Genomic DNA, 20,107 nt, shown 5'->3' with positions numbered 1-20,107 from the left:
TGGTCTCTTTTCAACCTTCAGGTTATAAAAATAGAGCTGGGACGAGCTGCTCGTTGTGGCGGTTAACACATGTTAACTGTCTGCGGCTGTAAACTCAGTTGACGTAATTCGCTCTCTCCGGGGTAGCAGCGCCGGCCTTTGCCCAGCCCCCCTAGTGAAGCCAGCACAACCACACAGCCAACCAGCGCCAATCCAAGATAACGGAGGAACCGTCACCCAAGCCTGCTCGCCCACAACCGTCTTTCATCATAGTCCTTCGGACTCCTTCCACGTCTTCATCTTCGCCAAACTACAAGTACCTCGATCCGTCCCCATTTCTCACCTCTTCCTTTTAACTTCTGTCATCTACAATAGCTCCCAAAACAAAGGAAACTCGACCCTGCAGTCCTTTAGCGCTTAAACGTCCACTCAGTCTTATCACATCTGCCACCATGTCCTTCCAAGATAAAGCCCAACATCTTGTTTCCCAGCTCGACAAAGAGGTTCGTTCTTATTGAAAAACATCTATAAGGTATCCGTTATTGATTATGAATTAGCTGACTCGTACATGTTTAGCTTTCCAAATATCCAGCTTTGAACAATCTAGAGAGTCAAACTGGTAATTTACATCTCCATCTCTTCTATTTCCGTTTTTCTCTCGAATGATTATACTAACTGACTCCCCTTAGGTGTTCCTAAGGTTTACGTTATTGGTGGATTGGGATTCGTTTACTTCTTCCTCATTTTCATCAACTACGGAGGTCAATTCTTGACGAACTTGGCTGGATTCCTCATTCCTGGCTACTATTCACTTAACGCTCTCTTTACTACAACTAAAGTTGACGATACCCAATGGCTCACGTAAGTCTGCCCCCTTGGCCATCAGTCGTCCCCTACATTTGACTAATTATTTTAGTTACTGGGTTGTTTTCGCCTTTTTCAACGTTCTTGAATCTGCGTTTTCTGTCACATACTGGCTCCCATTTTACTTCGTTTTCAAGTTCGGCTTGATCATGTGGCTGGGATTGCCCCAGTTCAGGTATTTTTTTCCATCTGGAGTTTCCCCACTCTCCATACCCGATTGGCCCTCGAGTCAACGCTAATACCCTGCCTTCTTTTGAATAGCGGTGCCCAGGTCGTTTTCCGCTCTTTCCTTCTTCCCGTTTTTTCGAGGAGATTCGCTGGATCCAACACCAACCCTGCATCAGCCAACCTTCGCGCGAAGGCCGACGCCGCTGGCCTTGACAAGTCTTTGTAAGCATTTACGATGGTGTTGTCATTGTGCAGATGGCGGAACGAAAATGAGACCTTGATATCGTGAATCAGGAACAAAAATGGGAGGGGAAAATACTATTGGGAAATCGGTTGGGGGATTGGAATTCCGGGAGTATTGGTAATGAAGATGGTTTTTTTTCTTTCTAGAATGCATCTTTCCTTTCTTGTAGGCTAGGGTTTCTTTGTTTCCATGTTTTTTTTTTCCCAATGTCAAGCCCTATTGTACAACGAGGAATGGAATTATGAATCCTGTCGAAGAAACAAAATCTCCTCTCCAAGAAATGTTGGGTCGCTCTTGAGGTCCACCCAGTTATAGTCTTAATCGGTCATCATGGTCCGAGATAAGTTGTGATTTCTAAAAGGTTTTGGCTGTTAAGTGAAGGGATTTCGATTCTTGTAATCTAACTGTCTTCCACCACCCTATTCGAATCCCAAACCGCAACCTTAACCCAGTTCCCATAAATCGTAATATATTTAGCGAGGACTCTAATTACAACAGTTCATCCGGGACGTTACATAGAGGTACTCATCGCTCCCATGTCGCATTTAGGTGCGGAGCATATAAAGGACAGATCTCTTCTGTTTTAGGAGTACGTAGAAAAGAAGATGGGTACTCTATCTAACTACATCTAACAAGCGTTTAAGATTCTTTTTCACTTACAAAAAAGCGGTCCGAAAGCAACAGATTTTATGCCGCAACACCATCGTCTCCCGATTGCGCAACGTAGTCAAAATTAGACGAATAAACTAAAGCGCTAAACGCCTCCAGTTCCGTTTGTTGCTCCATTACCTGTCCAGTCAATTCAACCCCATCAATTAGCACAGTAGCACGACAGCAGATTAGAGTACCCAACCGCAGCACCCCACATATTCCCCATCCCCTGTTTACAAGGTATTTTATGTATCCACGGCAGAGGGTGATTGCAAACAAAACCACTAAGGGAAAGAGAAGCGGTAGAAAAAGGAATTGGAAGGTGAAGAAAAAGGCAAAAATGTTTTAGGCTAGACATACCTGTAAGTACTCATTCGGCATGTCTTTCCCAATCAAGTGTGCCTGTCTAGTCAGGGCCGCCAATACACTTGCAAATTTTGTGGTCGCTGCATCCCCGACATCATTGTCCTCCCCGCTACCTCTTGCCTCCTCTGATGGCTGTGTCGGTGGCAGTGCGGTCGCCTTGAGCTTAAAGGCATTATCTGTTAATTTTGACTCAAGCAGAAACGTGAACGCTGCGTTGAGCATCTTCGTCATGACCGTGTTGGCCGTTGGGGAGTCGATTAAGTCCGATGTCTCGTCGAGTAGTCTACGGAGAGATGGTGAAACCGGGTCGGTAGTGGTTCCCTCTTGGACTTCGGCGGTGGAGGTTGAAGATTGAGCGAGAACCATAGCCTCCTCCGACCTCGGGGGTAGAAGAAAGAGAAGCCACCGTGTGCTGCATACACTTTTAGATAAAAAAGTCCTGATATGCGACCCATGACTTGAGGGCCTATAGTTGATTGAAAGTACCTTGGTTCTACTCCTTCACCCTCAATTATTTTTCTAGTCTGAGCCGTCAACTCTTTCATTTGACCTAATGATATGGTACTTCGAGCGTTCCAACTACAGGTTCAATCTTGTTAGTAACCAAATTTGTTATAATCCACCATGCCATAGCGCCGGTTTCACAGCGGAGTCACTTACGGCCCAAAGACTTGCTTAACGGCTAGCTCAACCTTCTCAGCAACATTTCGCCATCCTCTATCAAGGAGCCACCATGAAAACGTCAAGTACTGATGATTCGTCGCCATATCCGTACCATAGCCCTCTTCTTCCATATGAATGGTGTGTTCACCCTCGCGTTCAGCGATAGAAACAACGGAGGAAAGGTACTTTTTGCGGCCAAGAAGATTCAATTGAACCCGAGTTAGGATCGTTAATAGCGCCAGTGTGTAAATAAGTGTCAACGATCTTGTTAAAGCTGCAGTATCATCATTTTCATCATCAGCTAAGTTATAACTAATACCCGTAAAGCACCAATTTCAGAAGAAGCCACCATACAGCTTATCTTGATTTCATCCCAGAGCTGATTCTTTGATTTCCGGGGCTTTTCCTCTCCATCCTTTGCTGCCATGACAAAAGACTCTGAGGCAAAAGATTGAAGTGACTGTGTATCGTCATCCTTTTGAGGGAAAGTTGCAGCCGTGGACGCCTCTGAAGCATCTGCTACTGACCGGGTTTTTGCGATCCGTGCAGCCTTCTTCTGCTGCAGTTCCTGGGTCAACTTCTCGACGGGTAGCTCCTCGAGAATGTGCTCAGTAGCCGTGGGGAGCAGTGCAAGGACTGTCAACGTGCAATCCTGTTGGTACTGTTCGAATCTTCGAGTGAGCCTGCTCGCACTATCAGCCACACTACTCAGTGAAAGAACTTAATATTGAGGAGCGGCGGGGGCCATGAGACACAATGAGGGAGTGATAGATTGAGTCCCATGGCAGGGCAGAGAGAATACGAATTAATTACTTCTCGCGAGCTCTTCGGTCACTTGACATACGGTCTTTGGCATCTGCGAATTTTGATATGACATAGTTGGTTGCGAGATAGCCGACGCCAACAAGGCCAAAGCCGATAGCGAAATTTGTGCGGTTGCGTCTGAGAAAGTTACGCGTAGCTTTGAACATTGAGATGATATATAAGTGTTGGAGAATGAGAACAGTAGAAGGATGAAGGAGATCTAATTTCTGTTGGTGATTATATTCTCATGGCGGAGAAGGGACAAATTGAGCTAGGTGGAGGATAGGGGTGGGGTGGAAGAAACGAGCGATTGGACAGGAATAGCTCTTGATACTGAACACGCACTTTTTCTTCTGCCACTGTACCTCGAGCTCTCTATGCCTCTATTTGTCGGATAGTTGATTGCAATACTGTAAGTATAGAGGATCAATAACACGTATGAGTGCGAGTTAAACTGAGCGCTGTTATCTTACGTACTGGTAGGACTTGAGCGTGAGAAATTTGAATGTGAGGGCAAGGGAGTTGTTTCGGCATGTTTGGTTCACGAGCGCTGCTTCCTAAATGGTTGCTACCTAGTTACAGCCGCGGGTGGCCGAGGTCTAAGGATCTGTACTGCCTAGGCACCATTTCTTTGGTGGGCGGCAAAGGGCTGGTCCTATCATAGGTGTCCGGATTCGAAGAGCGCTTCGGTGATCACGTGATAATCTCAGAAGTGACTAAATTGGCATGTATAGGGTTAGGGTTCGAAATATGATTTTGCGATAAAATGCAAAGAGATCTATTTGTGCAGATGCTTTTAGTATGTACATACATGGCTTAAGGAACCGGCCATTTATAAGCCTCACATGAAAAAGTGGCAATGATCCTTTTGCAACTCGTAGAGATGTACCTACAAACTAGAAACCGCTCTTCACCAGCATGCTATTTGGCTGCAATGTACGTACACAACTTCCCTACTTCATCACAGATATGGAGGTACATACGTATTTGAGAGGCAATTCCTCTGAATCCTTTGTTAATACATGTATGTACATTAGAGCCCCGTGAGAAACTCGGGAGTTTTAAACTGAATGTATGACAGACAGTTTTAAACTGGTTAAAAACTGGCTGTCGAAAACCTGGGTGTCATGATCATAAACTCAACAGCCATTTTGGGAGTGGGCTAGGGTAATTTTAGTGCAAAAATTGGTATTTAGGGTGGGTTAGGGTAATTTGGGTGGTCAAAATTAGAAAATTGAATCTGAGTTTATGCCAGTTTTCAGTTAAAAACAGCAGTTTATGATAGTCCGAGTTTATGACGTAGTTTATAACTCTAGCTCTGAGTTTGTCATGGGGCCTTAATGTATATGTAGGTATCTACATGTAGTCATCCCTGGTCAGGTGTTCCAACACGTGACCCGAAGACTCTCAAACGGCAGCACAAGTAGGTAGGAGTACAACCACACCTTTCAATAACCACCACCCCACCCATCAGATACTACGGTACCTATATTTCAGTTCGAGCGTCCATAACTTCAACCTATCTTAAGACTTTTAAGACTGTTGAGGTTGCCAAATCCACCTCCTCCCCATGTAAGTATACCCAATCCGTTGGTTGTATTACTTCCTTCCTTAGTCAGGGCCATCAACATCATCACCAGCATCACCCGCTGCAATATCCCATCCTCAGAGTGAATGATACCCCTCAGGTGTTGCTTGGTGCTACATACATCTGCCCCTCCTTTTTCGTCATTCCTAGAACCTGATCTTATTAGTATCTATTCGACTCCCGCTTCATTTATCTCCCCCCAACCCCACCCCTTCTTGCATCTCCACACTCTTCTTTCTCTCTCTTCATTTAACTTGTCCCTTATTTGCAGAGGATGACCTTCACAAATCGACCACTCTCGTCCTAACAAGTACTAGTCAACCGGGAGCTTCACGCTAAAAACGGCAACAACAACGACGCTAACCGCCAATAACCAGCCGTGCAAACTGCCCCTGCTCGCCCCCCCGAGGAAAAAATTACTACCAAGCAAAAGCAGATAGACTACTTAAGCACATCAACCCGCCAGCTCTTTGTCTGGAACTGGTGATATCGAGATAGTAGTTGTGTCTTCATTTCAAGACGATGGGATGGAACGGCCGCCCGTCTTCTCACTGGAGGTTCTCGCCGACCGGGCGCTCGTGAAGGATATCGTAAAAGGTATTGCTTTTCCTATTCTTCTCTCGCATCCCCGCATTTAATGGTTAGACGCATGCTAATAGATATGCTCTCCGGCCTTTGTCTGAATCCAAGGTGTCATCTCTACCATATTCTTCCATCGTTTCTTCCCCACGGTTCGTCCGAAAACTCGAGACCTGCTCGACCTTACATTGGTATGTCTGCTGCAGCAAAAATAACAGTCCATACGGAACTCGAAGCTTACCAACACGCAGCCTGCAGTGGACGACCCCGAACTTGAGGAGCTCATAGATGAGCGCACGAACGTGCTCATCAAGGCCATAGAAGCCTCTACTAGTACTGGATCAAAGCCTCATCGGGGACAAATAGCAGGTGACTATAACCCTTTTTGATAATTTGAGAAGGTGTTCGTGGTAGTGGTTTGCGCAGACGATTATTGACATGATTCTTCTCTTTTTCTTTTTTGCAGTCGAGTTCTACGAGAGAAGACCAAAGAAAGCATGGTTTTCCAAGGCAGAGGAGAAAGTTTGTTGGGAACAGTGGGTGCTCAATGTCACACTAGTTACTATTAAGACCGACTCTGGTAGGATAATCTTTCACCCAACCACCAGTGAAGAAGTGCCTATTGACCTTTTTTCCCTCCAGACCGCGCGAGGGCCCGAGCGTCACTTGAACACCAACTCCAGAAAGCGGTACTCGAGATCATTACCACGGCTAGTCTACGGAAGGACCATATCCCCCAATAACCACAAACGATTTAAACCCGTTCCCTTACCAGATCATTGTTTCACCAAAGGGTGAGACCTGGGGAGCACGAATGGGCATCTTTTGAGTTGTGGGAAACCACATAAGCACAAACACTAAAACAGGGGGAGAGAAAGAAAGGGGGGGAGGAAGGAAAATTTGATCGGGAAGGAAATATGCTGCTCTCATGCGCATATAATTTCTGCGAAAACCTCATGGACCATAGACTGGGGGGCATCGGTGTTTCGGCGTCTTGGGGAGGGGTAGTGCGACTTCCATGCGAGTTCTATTTTCTTCCTTTCCTACAAAGTATATACCCTTACACTCATCCACGCCTTGAATAATATGTATATGTACCACTAGTTCCAAACCATCGTTAATCGAAACACATTGAAGAAAAGAGGACGGGGTGAAAGGAAAAAAAAATCTGAAAAAAAAAAAGAAAGCTGAGCTGCAGGGTGCCCATTGCGATGGAGCCTAAGTATCCGAGAGGCGATGCGTGCATACTGTACGTAGAGTACATACTGTACGTAGAGTACATACTGTACGTAGAGTACCGTACATACATACATGGTTACTTTTGTCCGCCCTATGTACTCACTCATGTAATTCGAGTAGGGTGGAGCTTGCGTGACGTACAAGACAAAACCTACATGTAGGTAGAGTAGGTACGTGACTGCTCTACTTTACATCCATGACCTACTACATACATGTACCCACCAAATACCAATGGTAGAGTAGGCAGCCTATGCATGTTCCTAATCGTCCCGGTTCCCCATTACCTACATACTCTAGAGTACATAGAGTATATACCTGCCCCAGGTACTCTATTTACCCGCCGCGTAGCTGGGCCCATTTGCTCCCTGCACTCGAAGGTGGTAGGGATCTCAATCACTGGCTCTCACTCGCATGGCAACCAAGCAGGGGAGGTGGTGGCCCGCACCATGTGGCTGTGAACATCGATGTCAATTAGTAGGCAAGTTCCCAATGAGGACAAGCCCGTCCGCCTGCGATGGTCACGCCGCCAAGAATCAATTTATGACTCCTCGTCGCGTGGCCGACGCGCTGCTGCAACGACGACGCGTCTCCCCAGGGACTTGTATATCTGTCTTGTCTCTATATATCTGCTGTGTCTTCTTTCTTTCTTCTTCCCGCTCGAGGAAGTCTGTCTTGATTCCTCTCCAATCGACATCCCCCACAGTTGCAGAAAGACATGTCGACGGAACGCAAATGGACGCCCAAGGATGATGAGGTTGATGAGGAGGAGGAGGAAGATATTCAGGTAGATTCTATAGACATCATGCTATTCCTATCTATTCTACATGCCTAAAGAGCTGCTATTGACGCTAGTTTCTCTTTCTCTGAAAATATAGCAATACCAATCGCAAAAAGATGCCATTTTATTTGCAATCCACGTATGCAGACAGCTTGCCCTCATGCCAGTTCCAAGTCCACAGCACTGACCTCCCCATTCCCCCCAGGTCTCCGAGTCCATGCTCGCCACCCACGATGACACCGAAGACCCACCCTCCTCACCCAAGGACACCGAAAAGCCCAAATCCAAGAAGGCCACCCCAAGCTCCGCCGTCCTCACTGCCCTCCAATGCGCCTACTCCGTCCTTCAATCCCGCATCATTTCCAATCCCGCCGACATGATTGGCATCCTGCTCTTTGGCACGGCCACCACAAAGTTCACCACCGACAGCGGCTACCAGCACTGCTACCTCCTCCTCGACCTCGACGTCCCCGATGCCACCGGGATCCGCGAGCTCAAGAACCTCATCTCCGACCCCGCAGAGTTTTCGGCGCTCCTCGCGCCGTCGGACGAGCCCGTCTCGATGGCTAATGTGCTCTTTGCCGCAAACCAGATCTTTACGACCAAGGCGGCGAACTTCCAGTCGAGGCGGCTGTTTGTGGTTACGGATAACGATGACCCGCATGCCAAGGACAAGGCGCTGCGGAATAGCGCCATCACCCGCGCGCGGGATCTATATGATCTCGGTGTGAGGATCGAGCCGTTTTTCATTGCACAGCCGGGAAAGCCGGGTGGTTTCGATGCGGCACGGTTTTGGGACGATGTGGTGTACAGAGCACCAGGAGAGGATGAGGATGCGGAGATGGTGGTGTCTGCGACGGCGGATGGAACGGTGAGACTGAAGGAGATGGTCTCTTCTATACTCTCAAAGTCCACGGCAAAGCGTGCGCTCTTCAACACGAAGATGGAGATTGGGCCGGGGTTGCTCATAGGCGTAAAAGGGTACATGCTCTATAAACGGCAGGAGAAGGCACGGTCTCACTATGTCTTTACCTCTGCAGAACGAGCCCAGCTTGTCACGGGTGTCACTACGAAAGTTGCGGCAGAGACCGCTAGAGTTGTGGAGAAAACCGAGATACGGAAAGCCTACAAGTTTGGGGGTGAACAGGTGGTATTTACACAAGAGGAGATGAAAGCCATGCGTTACTTTGGGGAACCGGTCATCCGCATCCTGGGCTTCAAACCGGCAGCCTCACTGCAGTTTGAGCACAACGTCAAGCCCGCAAAATTCATATACCCAGACGAATCCACACACGTAGGCTCCACACGGACATTTGCAGCGCTGCACAAAAAGCTTGCCGACTCCAACAAGATGGGAATTGCATGGTGCATCACTCGGCGCGGCGGCCCACCCCAAGTGTGCGCCCTCTACCCATCCATCGAAGTCGTGATCGACGGCGTGCAGACACACCCACCGGGCTTCTTCCTCATCCCCATCCCCTTTGCCGACGACATGCGCCAGAACCCAGACGTGCCCATTGTCAAAGCGCCCGCCCGGCTCATTGACCGCATGCGGGCGGTGGTGAAGCAGCTGCACATGCCAAAGGGCTACATACCCGAGAAGTACTCCAACCCCGCGCTGCAGTGGCACTACCGCATCCTGCAGGCGATCGCGCTGGACGAGGACCTCCCAGAGAAGGCCGCGGACCCGACGCTGCCAAAGTATAAGCTCATTGAAAAGTACACAGGGGCGCAGTGCAAGGAGTGGTTCGACGAGCTGCTGGAGGCCACGGCGGGCATGGCGGTGACCAGTGAGAAGACGGGCACGAAGAGGAGCGTGGTGAATGTGAGGGAGGGCGGGGGGCCAGCGAAGAGGGTGAAGAGTGAGAAGGCGGGTGCGGGTGGCGGCGACGAGGTGGAGAGTGCGTATAAGACGAATACGCTGAATAAGGTTTGTGCTTGAATTCCCCGTCCCCTTGCAGCGGAGATGGGTGTGCTAATGAACGGCGGTGCGTATGTGTGTAGCTCACGGTGGCGAAACTGAAGGGATGGCTGGACTCGCAGGGGCTGATTGCGGTGGGGAAGAAGGCGGATCTGATTGATGCGGTGGAGAACCATTTTGAGAGCAAGAAGTGAGGAGGAGGAGGAGGAGGAGGAGGAGGAGGGGCCTCGTCGGAATCATGTTATTATCATTCTTATATTGTTATCTATCATTAGCGGGTGGTGTTTGAGAATATGTGGACTCTGAATGACTATTGATGGTATGCTATGTGAGTGTGAGTGTGGAGAGAGGGGGGGGGGGGGGAGAGAGAGAGAGAGAGAGAGAGAGTGTGTGTGTGTGTGTGTGTGTGTTTGTGTTAAGCTCAGTGTTGAATAAGCTTAAGTTCCCTGGGCCCATGCAGATTAGAGCACGTAACAGTCGGGCATGGCAGCAGCAGAGTTCAGGTTGCTAGCGCTGCTCGGGGCTGGGGGTCAGCTTGGCAGAATGAGAAGGTTGCGGGCTGCACTCACACTCAACGAGTCCACACTCAACGCTTCCACTGCTGAGACAGTTCCTCTCCCCCAAATAAATACACCCCGGCCCCCCTCTTCTTCTCCCCAACAACCCACAGCAGCCAGACACAGAGCAATTGAGTGCCCTCATCATCACTCACCCCTCATCTCTCTCATCTCTCATCTCTCATCACTCATCACTCATCGCTCATCCATCAACTATCACCACCACAGACACCAATTCATCCCAAATGTCGAGCCCTCAGATGTATGTTGCGAGCACCACTGCTCCCGTCAACATTGCCGTCATCAAGTATGTCTCATCCCCAGCACTCCCTGCTTCACCGCTTCTCACCTACCCCGCCATCTGCCCCCTATTCTGTATCCCCCCCCCCCCCCCCCAATTGCATCGCACCCCATCACACGCATACTAACCTCCCCCCGCTCCCCACAGATACTGGGGCAAGTGCGACACAAAGCTCAACCTCCCCACAAACTCCTCCCTCTCCGTAACCCTCTCCCAATCCGACCTCCGCACCCACACCACCGCCGCCTGCTCCCCCACCTTCACCGAAAACCGCCTCTACCTCAACAACGAGCCGCAGGACGTCTCCGGCGCACGCCAGCAGGCCTGCTTCCGCGAACTCAAGGCCCTCCGCAAGAAGCTCGAGGACGCAGACCCCGCCCTGCCAAAGCTCAGCGAGTACAACGTGCACATCGTCTCGGAGAACAACTTCCCCACCGCCGCGGGGCTCGCATCCTCCGCGGCCGGCTTTGCCGCCCTCGTCCGTGCCATTGCGGATCTGTATGAGCTGCCCGACTCGCCCACGGACCTGTCGCGCATTGCGCGCCAGGGCTCGGGTTCCGCGTGCCGCTCCCTCTTTGGCGGGTATGTAGCCTGGGAGATGGGCGCCGCCGCGGACGGCTCGGACTCCCTCGCCGTGCAGGTCGCCGAGGCGTCGCACTGGCCCACCATGCGCGCCGCCATCCTTGTCGTGTCGGCGGCCAAAAAGGGCGTCTCCTCCACCAGCGGGATGCAGGCCACCGTCGCCACCTCCGAGCTGTTTGAGCACCGCGCAAAGCACGTCGTGCCGAAGCGCATGGCGGCCATGAAGAAGGCCGTGCTCGAGCGCGACTTTGAGAGCTTCGCGGCACTGACGATGGCCGACTCGAACCAGTTCCATGCGGTGTGTTTGGACACCATGCCGCCCATCTTCTACCTCAACGATGTCTCGCGCGCGAGCATCCGCGTTGTTGAGGAGATCAATCGCGTTGCGGGCAGGGCCGTCGCGGCGTACACGTTTGATGCGGGCCCGAACTGCGTCGTGTATTATGAGGAGGCGAATCAGGCGCTTGTGCTCGGCGCGCTGAGGCGCTATACGGCGGGCGTGGCCGGGTGGGAGGCGCAGGAGGTGGCGGCGAGTGTGCCTGAGGGTTTCGATGTGCATGTGGGCGAGAGTCTGCGCGAGGGGGTGGGGAGGGTGATTTTGACGAGTGTGGGCGGCGGGCCGGTGAAGACGGGGGAGAGCTTGATTGATGCGCAGGGGCTGCCGAGGGCGTTGAGCAAGTAGACTTGGGGTGTTGTAATAATTATTTTTCTTTTGTGTTTTTGGCAGAGATTACTACTGCTAGTTGATGCTACTGCTACTGCATGGCTTATACCTTTACCCTGCGCGATATATTTAGCAATAAATAAACTACTTTGCTGGGCCCGGGCTGGGCGTGATATCGAGTATTAGGTGTGGTATGTGAGGTGCGATGATGTGGTGTGATCGAATACGCTATCATAAAACAACATAGCTTGAAAAGGTTTCCTACATTCTAACCCTCATGTCACGCCCTGGGTGGAGTCAAGCTCATAGAGAGGGAGGAAGGGGATTGACATCTATGCAACGATCATGTAATTAAGATGGGTCGAAGTGCAATCATGGGGGCTATGTAGAGAGATTGATACCACATTTATCCCATGAGGAGGGAGGGTTTGGGAGGATGGAATACTTAGGCTCTAGAAGGTAACAATAAATCTTTCAAAGAATCCCAGGTGGTAGTGCGGCCACATGTATCTACAAGTGCAGCTACGATACAGAAGAAAATGGCACCAAGAATCAACTAAGAGAGCCGGTAAGCCCAGGAGGACATAGGCCCTAGAAGATACGTTGAAACACGTTCCAGAGAGAGTTCTCAAGTGGTAATCCCCCCCCCAATACTCCCCTAGTGTGGGATTAGAGACACAAAAAGTACTGCAGGGCTCCCACATATCAGAAATAGGGCGGTAGGACTAGTTTGGGGTTTGCTCTGAGGTTGTCCTGGCCATACATAGTTTATTGTAATTGGCCATGGTGTCTACATGTAGATGGAACTGAATTGTGCATAGCAATTGCTTAATAACAGTAACGACTAACAGGTATATCAAGGCCAATAGGAGCCAACCGGGGGGGGGGGGGGGGACAAAGACATACTTCTACACATATCGATGCCCGATGAGTATTGCCGCCGATGGGGTTATGAACCGCATTGCGATATATATTGGGCTCAAGTCTCCCCCCCGGGAGAAGCGGCGCCGGGGGTGCGCCTCTGGTCAACAAAGTTGTGGAGGGGGGGTTGATACATATTGTGAGATAAGGAAAGTAGCTATGTTCATCTAGTCTATGAACTTGAGTCTTGAGCTTGATGATGAGAGGGCTTTCGTTGGCGGTTTGTGAGATCAATAAAATAAGAAGCTTTCAAGGGCACATGAGCGTTGGTTTGCTGGGATTTGTGATATATTAGTATGGGTAAGGTCGTAGCTAGATATATTGGTTGAGTCGACTGTGGAGGATTAAATTTCCAACTATTATTCTGGGCCATTGCCTACCTTGAATATTAAATCCAGACTCGTCTATAATGGCTATTCCATAGTTCGTATTTGTTACTGTTAGCAGACTTATGCTAATTCTACTCGAGGGGTAAGACACTAGAGCCGAGTGATAGCCCATGATGCACCGCTAAGGCTATTCCATACAGGGTTAGGGTTCCACCGGATCAGCGCAAACCAAAATTCCATGATCGGCGGGAGATCCCAGAACTCGCACGCACCCCGCCACATCAACTCTCACTCGCCGCCCACCCCACTACTCCCGGCGCACAATCACAAAAAAAAAGCGAGAAAAAGCGATGAGCGAGCCCAAACCCACTGGCACCACCGAGGTCCCCGAGGCGCCCGTCTGCCCCGTGGACCACAGCACGCGCTCCGCATGGCTCAATGCTACTACGAAGCCCTCTGCCTCCTGCGACTCGTCGACCATGGACCAGACGCTGCCGCCCAACCACCCGCCGCTACCAAACACGATGGCGGGACTCGGCACGGAGCGCGAGGTCTCCTCGATCCCGCGCGCGGGGACCGAGGGGAGCAACTCGGAGCACAACCCGCACACGACGAAGGGCGCGAATGGGCGCTGGATATATCCCAGCGAGGAGATGTTCTTCAATGCCATGAAGCGCAAGGACTGGGATCCGAAGGCGGAGGATATGAGGACGATTGTGCCGATACATAATGCGGTCAATGAGAGGGCGTGGAAGGAGATTAAGGAGTGGGAGAAGGGGAGGGGGAGCGAGAAGTGAGTTTCTGCCCTTTCTGGTTTGCTCTGGGGGGTGAATTGGCTTTGACAATTGGTGTTGCAGGTGTGGCGGGCCGAAGCTGGTCTCCTTCTCGGGCGACTCGCAGAAGCTGACGCCGAAGGCACGGATGAGGGTGCTGTTTGGATACCATGCGCCGTTTGACAGACACGACTGGACAGTCGACCGCTGTGGGAAGAAGATTGATTATGTCATTGACTTCTACAGCGGGAAGCACGACCCCAAGCAGCCAGAGGCCGTGAGCTTCTACCTGGATGTCAGGCCAAAGCTCAGCGTGGAGGGCGTCATGATGAGGGCGCAGAAGTGGTTTGGGTCGTTCTTCTAGGGGGGGGGGGGGGGCAGAGCTAGCGCTGCGTGTATTTTTAATTCTGGATGTATATACGGTGAATTGGGGGGGTGTATATACATACTCAAGCTGGGGCAATTCCACTCTTTGCTGTAGATATCATTACCAAGTAGAGTAGATATTTAGATGTGCATTCTATCATTACCACGAAGAGCCCTTGCTTGTGCCCTTGTGCTAGCGTTACGAGCACCCTTGCGTGTCACGTGCGGAAACACGTTAAAGTGCTCTCAGACCCCAGACGCGTCTTCCTGAACGTCCGTTGTCGGAGCACAGACCGCACATAGACACCAACCACCGCCAACATGTCTTCCGACGACGACGACCTGGATCGAGATGTCTCTTACCCTTACTCGTTTCCCAAAGAGCTGAAGAAAGCTCAAAACAATGGTAAGGGTCTGCACCTTTATGTTTCTCACTTTGGCTAATGTCGTCCTAATAAATGAAATGCAGGTACAGCCAATTCAGTCCCCATATCCAGCGACGACGACGATGAAGACGATGACGACCTGGGCTATGTGCCAGTGTTGCATAGGAAGTCTGCGTCCGCACCTGCACCGTCTCGACCTGTAGCTGCACCTCAGAAAGAGTCTCCAGACCCACCCTCAGAAGAAGAAGAAGAGGAAGAGAAAGTGCCAGCAACTCCCCCCATCAAAGAAGAGGTGAGGACCGTCAAGCACAAGCACGGCAAAGGCAACCGCGTCGTATGGTCCGAGGGCGAAGAAGAGAACGGCTACGAGGAGTGGAACCGCAAGAGGAAGGAAACAGCTGGGGGCAGGAAGCGGAAGGCATCTGCGGTCTCCACGGGTGAGAAGAAAGTCAGGGCAGATCGCAAAGATGCTTCGGGATGGAAGGGTTCTGGTTCGGGTACTGATATTAGGAAGACATTTGGGACTAATGGAGGAGGTATGATACACATTTTCTGGTTTCTTATTCCTATTTCCTGCTGTCTATGTAGCTATCTTTTGTACATATATAAATACGAATCCTATATGCTTCCCAAAGGCCCATGCTGATACCACTTCCTATAGCCACCTCTCACAAAAGGTCCCGCCTCACCACAGCAAACGCCGACACCCCCGACCCTTCCCTCTCAGAAGTCAGGCTCCCGCAACACCTCCTCGCCCGCCGCCGCGCTCTTGACCGCGCCGCCGCCTCCCTCGACTCCACCACCCCACACCCGGCCCTCCGCCTCCCCCCGGACTCCAGCGACCTCTTCAACGACACCGAAAACACCGCACTCGCCACCAAACCCGCTTTTAAGACCACCCCCAGCGCCCCCTACGCCGACATCCCCCTCCCCACCTCCCTTGGCGTCATCCCCGCGCCCATCGCCCAATACCTGCGCAGCTACCAGGTGACCGGCGCCGCCTTCCTGCACCGCAACTTTGTCTTCCAGACCGGCTGCATTCTCGGCGACGACATGGGGCTCGGCAAGACCGTCCAGATCATTGCCTTCCTGACGGCCGCCTTCGGCAAGACCGCCGACGAGCGCGACAGGAAGCGAATGCGCAAGATGCGGCGCGCGGAGAGATGGTATCCGATAGTGCTGGTGATTTGCCCTGGGACACTGATTGCGAATTGGTGTAGCGAGCTGGAGACGTGGGGGTGGTGGGCGGTCGAGGTGTTTCATGGGGGTAGGGAGCAGAGGACGGCGGCGGTGGAGACGGCGAGGAGTGGCATGTGCGAGATTATGATTACGACGAGTACGACGTATAAGAATCATAGGGACGAGGTGAACAGGGTAGAGTGGGATTGTGTCATTGTGGATGAGTGCCATGTTATCAAAGGTATATACATTCGCAATATACATATTTACAGGTTTTAGTTTTAATGACAATATACAGAACGCAAATCACTCGTCACACAGGATCTAAACCAGATCAACGCTCTCTGCCGGATCGGCCTTACCGGCACTGCCATCCAGAATAAATACGGTATGCCCCTTCCTTAGGTCAATGATCACTTTTACCCAGTGTCAATGATCGCACCACCCACTTTTCTCCACTAACAATACCCCAGAGGAACTCTGGACCCTCCTCAACTGGTGCCGCCCCGGCGCCGTCTCCACCATGTCCGAATGGAAATCGACCATCTGCGCGCCCCTCAAGATCGGCCAATCGCACGACGCCACCCTGCGGCAGATTGGCATCGCGCGCGAGGTCGCCCGCCTGCTGGTCAACAACCTGCTGCCCAAGATGTTCCTGCGGCGGATGAAGAGCCTGATTGCGGACCAGCTGCCCAAGAAGAGCGACAAGGTTGTGTTTTGCCCGCTGACGGCGCGGCAGAAGGTTGCGTACGAGAACTTTCTCGAGAGCGACGTGGTGGAGGGGATTCGGAGGAGCGGGGAGGTGTGTGGGTGTGGGAGTGGGGCAAAGAGGGGTGCGTGCTGCTTTGCGAGGGTGACGGATGGGAGGAGGTGGAAGGATGCGGTGTTTCCGTGAGTGATGTTGGGTGGATGGATGGGGGAAGGGGAGTGCTGACAGGGTGTAGGTGCATACAGCGGATACAGCAGTTGAGCAATCATTTGGCGAATTGGGTTCCAAGTGCGTTATATCCTTTTTAATTCCTTGTAGTATCTTCGATGCATAGGATTATGGAAACCTTATGAGAGGGGCTGTTGTGGTTTTCTGTATTGATAATTGATACTATGGCACTGGCTAACACGGACCTCTAGCAAACGACGAACCTACCGACAAACGCAAGGCAAAGCTCGAGCTCTTAAAACTCTGCCTACCCAACGAGTGGGAGATAATAAGTCGTCGAGAGCAACTACCGAACTACATGGACCCTGAGATGTGCGGGAAATGGATCGTATGTGCTTGTCCAAGGCCCGAGTGATATCTGATGTAGCTGCTCATATGTAGATGTGTGTAGGTCTTGCGAAAGCTACTCAAGTTCTGGCACGATAATGAAGACAAAGTCTTGATCTTCTCGTATAGTATTTCGCTGCTCAAGATACTGTTTACGCTGTTCCAGACGACGGAGTACAACGTTAGCTATCTGGACGGCTCCATGGCGCTGGAGGATCGTAGGTTTTCCACAGCATAACATGATTGTTTCCGCTGACAGGACTGGTTGTATGGGTAGGTGCAAAGGCTGTCTATAAGTTCAACAACGACCCTGAGCAGTTTGTGTTCCTCATCTCCACCAGAGCTGGTGGTGTAGGGTTGAACATCGCCGCCGCCAACAAAGTAGTAATCTTCGACCCCAACTGGAATCCCAGGTAAGGGCGCAAACGTATTATCATCAATCACAGGCATACTGATCACCCCCTAGTTACGATCTCCAAGCGCAAGACCGCGCCTACCGCATCGGCCAAACGCGCGACGTCGAAGTCTTCCGCCTCATCTCCGCCGGCACAATCGAAGAGATCGTCTACGCCCGCCAGATCTACAAGCAGCAGCAAGCCAACATCGGCTACGGGGCCTCCGAGGAGCGGCGGTACTTCTCGGGTGTGCAGGGCGACAAGGCGAACAAGGGCGAGCTGTTTGGGCTGCAGAACCTGTTCTCGTTCCAGGAGAATACCATCCTGAAGGAGATTGTCAATAAGACGAACGTGGCCGAGTCGAAGGCCGGTGTTGCCGTGGCGGGGCTGGAGCTGGAGGATTGGGAGGATGAGGAGTTTGAGGAGGATGTGAATGGCGAGAATGCGCTGAATCAGTTGGCGGCGATTGTGGCGGGGGAGAAGTCGGCGTTGGAGAATAGTAAGTTTTGGGGGGTCCTCTTTTTCTTGGTGCTGTGCTTTCGGCTTTGCTCTAACAACCTATAGAGAAGAAGGCGCAGAATCCTGTCTCGGCAATCCTTGCGGAAGCTGGCATCTCATATACTCATGAGAATTCAGAGGTCATTGGCACATCTAAAGTCGAAGCCCAAATCAGCAAGCGGGCAGCGCGAGCATCGAAAGATGCAGATATGGGAGACAGAGTAGTTTTTGACAGCACAGAGACTAGGGGTAACGGGCTCCTCAAGGGATACAGGTTTCACCCTCCAGCAGATGTCATGAGAAGGCAGTTCTGCACCATGGCCAAAATGTTTGGAATTGAGGATGTAGGTGAGTTTGCACTTCTTGTAGAAAGCTGGACACAGCAGCAGAGGAGAGATGCGCTGGATAAGTTTTACAAAATGAGAAGGGATACCCTGGCAAAGGGGGAAGAGGTCAAACTAGAAGATGTGCAGCCGGAGGAAGTCCTGCTTGGGGAGACGGCGCAAGATAAGGCTTATATCGAGATCGAGGATGATGACGATGATGATGAGCTGTAGATGGCAAGTCTCCATGCAGTGCACTTTCCACCACCCTCTTTTCCCCTCTATTGGGATAATGTACAAAGAATTTAATAATATTGGATGAGGGTATTTCGGCCCACTCCATTACAAATCCAGGGTGATTGAAAATATATAAATTGAAATTTACACCACCGCCTCCTCCCCAGCCGGAACAGCCTGAACGCCCACCAATAGCTCTGGGCGGTTCTGTGCCATAACTCTTCCAATCTTCTCCAACATAGCATCGGACAAGACTGGCTTGCCCAAAGCTTTCCTCTCCTCCCTGAGCTTCCTGTTGAGCTCCTGGACCGGTGTTAAAACCCTTGCCTGGGCCAGTTCCAGTCTTGCATCTTCCTCCGCAGTCTTCTTGGCGATATAGCTCTGATCGTGCCTTGTCCTGAACTTGGAGTACTTGTTTCGGAGCTCATCAATCACGCCCGCTGGCATCGGTGGGATCAACAAGGTCGGCTTGAAGGTGGTATTATCGACGTCGTAGATCTTGGTATCGACGGCTGTGTCGGCACGCTTGGGGGCCTCCTTCTCAGGCCATGGGATCGTAACACCCTCCATACCAGGGACTAACCTCTCCCAAGTTCTTGCCTTTGTCTTCTTGTTGGTAAAAATCTTTGACATTTTGATATTGGCAATGATCGTATCTTTAGGAATTCCGGTCTCGGGATCGGGCAGAGGGTATACGAGGCGGACATCTTCGTATTTGACGGGTGCTTCCATGTAGAATACTGGACTGCTCCCCTCAGTCGCATCAGGATTTAATATAGGAACCTTTTTACAAAAAGATTGGGTAAGCATTTATTTCCTAATTTTGAGACCAAGGCATGTATGTGCTCTGGAATAATTACCATATTCACTCCCTTAACGGTGAGCACATTGTTCTTCTTGTCCAAACTCTTAACAACTCCAATCTTATGCCTATCATGTCCCTTCAAGAGCACAACCCTATCCCCCGGGGCAATGTTCCAATATCTGATCCGCTGTTCCGCAGGAACAAATTGTGGCTGGAGTTTTTCTATGGGAACTGTTCCATACTCCTGAGCGTCCGCCTGCGTAATTGCCCTACGGGGAGCTATAGGTCCTAGCAAACGGTCCTCCTTCTCCGCCATGCGAGAGGCCTTAATTTGTTTTGCGATAACCTGATTCCTGTGGTTTTCTTGTCGTATACCATCCTTCATGGCCGCCTTTTCCTTCGTTTCATTCCAGCGCGTGAGGACCCTTGAGGCCTGGTTTTTGGCCCGTAGGCTGCGGTTTATAACCTTCAGCATGGTGACGGGGGGGCAATTGTCGTATATCGATGGAATTCCGTGACCTTAGTGGGGGGGATTCCGAGAATCTCAAGGTTCAATTGAAGCGCCAAGATTTACAGACAATGTTACCCTACGGCTACTCGTACATGCAGCTAACACTGGACCCTTTTTTCTTCTGTCCATACAAAAAAAGTACTGCATGCAAATGTATTTGATGAGGCGGATA

The 20,107-nt window shown here is 51.0% G+C and overlaps 8 protein-coding genes across 8 annotated transcripts; 6 read left to right on the top strand and 2 right to left on the bottom strand.

The window, feature by feature from the left end:
- Window positions 1-431: 431 nt before the first annotated feature.
- On the top strand, window positions 432-1,237 carry LAJ45_06156 (uncharacterized protein; the record flags this gene model as incomplete). Its single annotated transcript, XM_046115723.1, has 5 exons — window positions 432-482; window positions 556-598; window positions 669-840; window positions 896-1,018; window positions 1,105-1,237. 5 exons carry the CDS (start codon window positions 432-434, stop codon window positions 1,235-1,237), a joined length of 522 nt encoding a protein of 173 aa, XP_045971307.1.
- Window positions 1,238-1,942: 705 nt separating this feature from the next.
- On the bottom strand, window positions 1,943-4,366 carry LAJ45_06155 (uncharacterized protein; the record flags this gene model as incomplete). Its single annotated transcript, XM_046115722.1, has 9 exons — window positions 1,943-2,044; window positions 2,267-2,684; window positions 2,759-2,851; window positions 2,933-3,209; window positions 3,290-3,618; window positions 3,749-3,959; window positions 4,085-4,149; window positions 4,217-4,296; window positions 4,364-4,366. 9 exons carry the CDS (start codon window positions 4,364-4,366, stop codon window positions 1,943-1,945), a joined length of 1,578 nt encoding a protein of 525 aa, XP_045971306.1.
- Window positions 4,367-5,854: 1,488 nt separating this feature from the next.
- Window positions 5,855-6,649, top strand: LAJ45_06154 (uncharacterized protein; the record flags this gene model as incomplete). The annotated part of the gene is made up of 5 exons (XM_046115721.1): window positions 5,855-5,924; window positions 6,018-6,097; window positions 6,158-6,275; window positions 6,373-6,486; window positions 6,549-6,649. 5 exons carry the CDS (start codon window positions 5,855-5,857, stop codon window positions 6,647-6,649), a joined length of 483 nt encoding a protein of 160 aa, XP_045971305.1.
- A 1,211-nt stretch (window positions 6,650-7,860) lies between these two features.
- On the top strand, window positions 7,861-10,038 carry LAJ45_06153 (uncharacterized protein; the record flags this gene model as incomplete). Its single annotated transcript, XM_046115720.1, has 4 exons — window positions 7,861-7,929; window positions 8,021-8,062; window positions 8,129-9,853; window positions 9,928-10,038. The coding sequence occupies 4 exons, from the start codon at window positions 7,861-7,863 to the stop codon at window positions 10,036-10,038; spliced, it is 1,947 nt and encodes a 648-aa protein (XP_045971304.1).
- Window positions 10,039-10,646: 608 nt separating this feature from the next.
- On the top strand, window positions 10,647-11,966 carry LAJ45_06152 (uncharacterized protein; the record flags this gene model as incomplete). The annotated part of the gene is made up of 2 exons (XM_046115719.1): window positions 10,647-10,708; window positions 10,850-11,966. 2 exons carry the CDS (start codon window positions 10,647-10,649, stop codon window positions 11,964-11,966), a joined length of 1,179 nt encoding a protein of 392 aa, XP_045971303.1.
- A 1,582-nt stretch (window positions 11,967-13,548) lies between these two features.
- Window positions 13,549-14,335, top strand: LAJ45_06151 (uncharacterized protein; the record flags this gene model as incomplete). Its single annotated transcript, XM_046115718.1, has 2 exons — window positions 13,549-13,991; window positions 14,056-14,335. 2 exons carry the CDS (start codon window positions 13,549-13,551, stop codon window positions 14,333-14,335), a joined length of 723 nt encoding a protein of 240 aa, XP_045971302.1.
- Window positions 14,336-14,658: 323 nt separating this feature from the next.
- LAJ45_06150 (uncharacterized protein) lies at window positions 14,659-18,616 on the top strand (the record flags this gene model as incomplete). Its single annotated transcript, XM_046115717.1, has 11 exons — window positions 14,659-14,743; window positions 14,807-15,259; window positions 15,385-16,143; window positions 16,201-16,290; window positions 16,376-16,793; window positions 16,847-16,899; window positions 17,031-17,167; window positions 17,231-17,384; window positions 17,444-17,579; window positions 17,633-18,060; window positions 18,126-18,616. 11 exons carry the CDS (start codon window positions 14,659-14,661, stop codon window positions 18,614-18,616), a joined length of 3,204 nt encoding a protein of 1,067 aa, XP_045971301.1.
- A 147-nt stretch (window positions 18,617-18,763) lies between these two features.
- LAJ45_06149 (uncharacterized protein) lies at window positions 18,764-19,899 on the bottom strand (the record flags this gene model as incomplete). The annotated part of the gene is made up of 2 exons (XM_046115716.1): window positions 18,764-19,402; window positions 19,480-19,899. The coding sequence occupies 2 exons, from the start codon at window positions 19,897-19,899 to the stop codon at window positions 18,764-18,766; spliced, it is 1,059 nt and encodes a 352-aa protein (XP_045971300.1).
- Between the last annotated feature and the right edge of the window lie 208 nt (window positions 19,900-20,107).

Source organism: Morchella importuna (assembly GCF_003444635.1).
Source record: "Morchella importuna strain M04M26 chromosome Unknown Morimp01GS017, whole genome shotgun sequence".
Taxonomy (NCBI): Eukaryota; Fungi; Ascomycota; class Pezizomycetes; order Pezizales; family Morchellaceae; genus Morchella; species Morchella importuna.
This window is presented reverse-complemented; position numbering and strand designations above follow the sequence as displayed.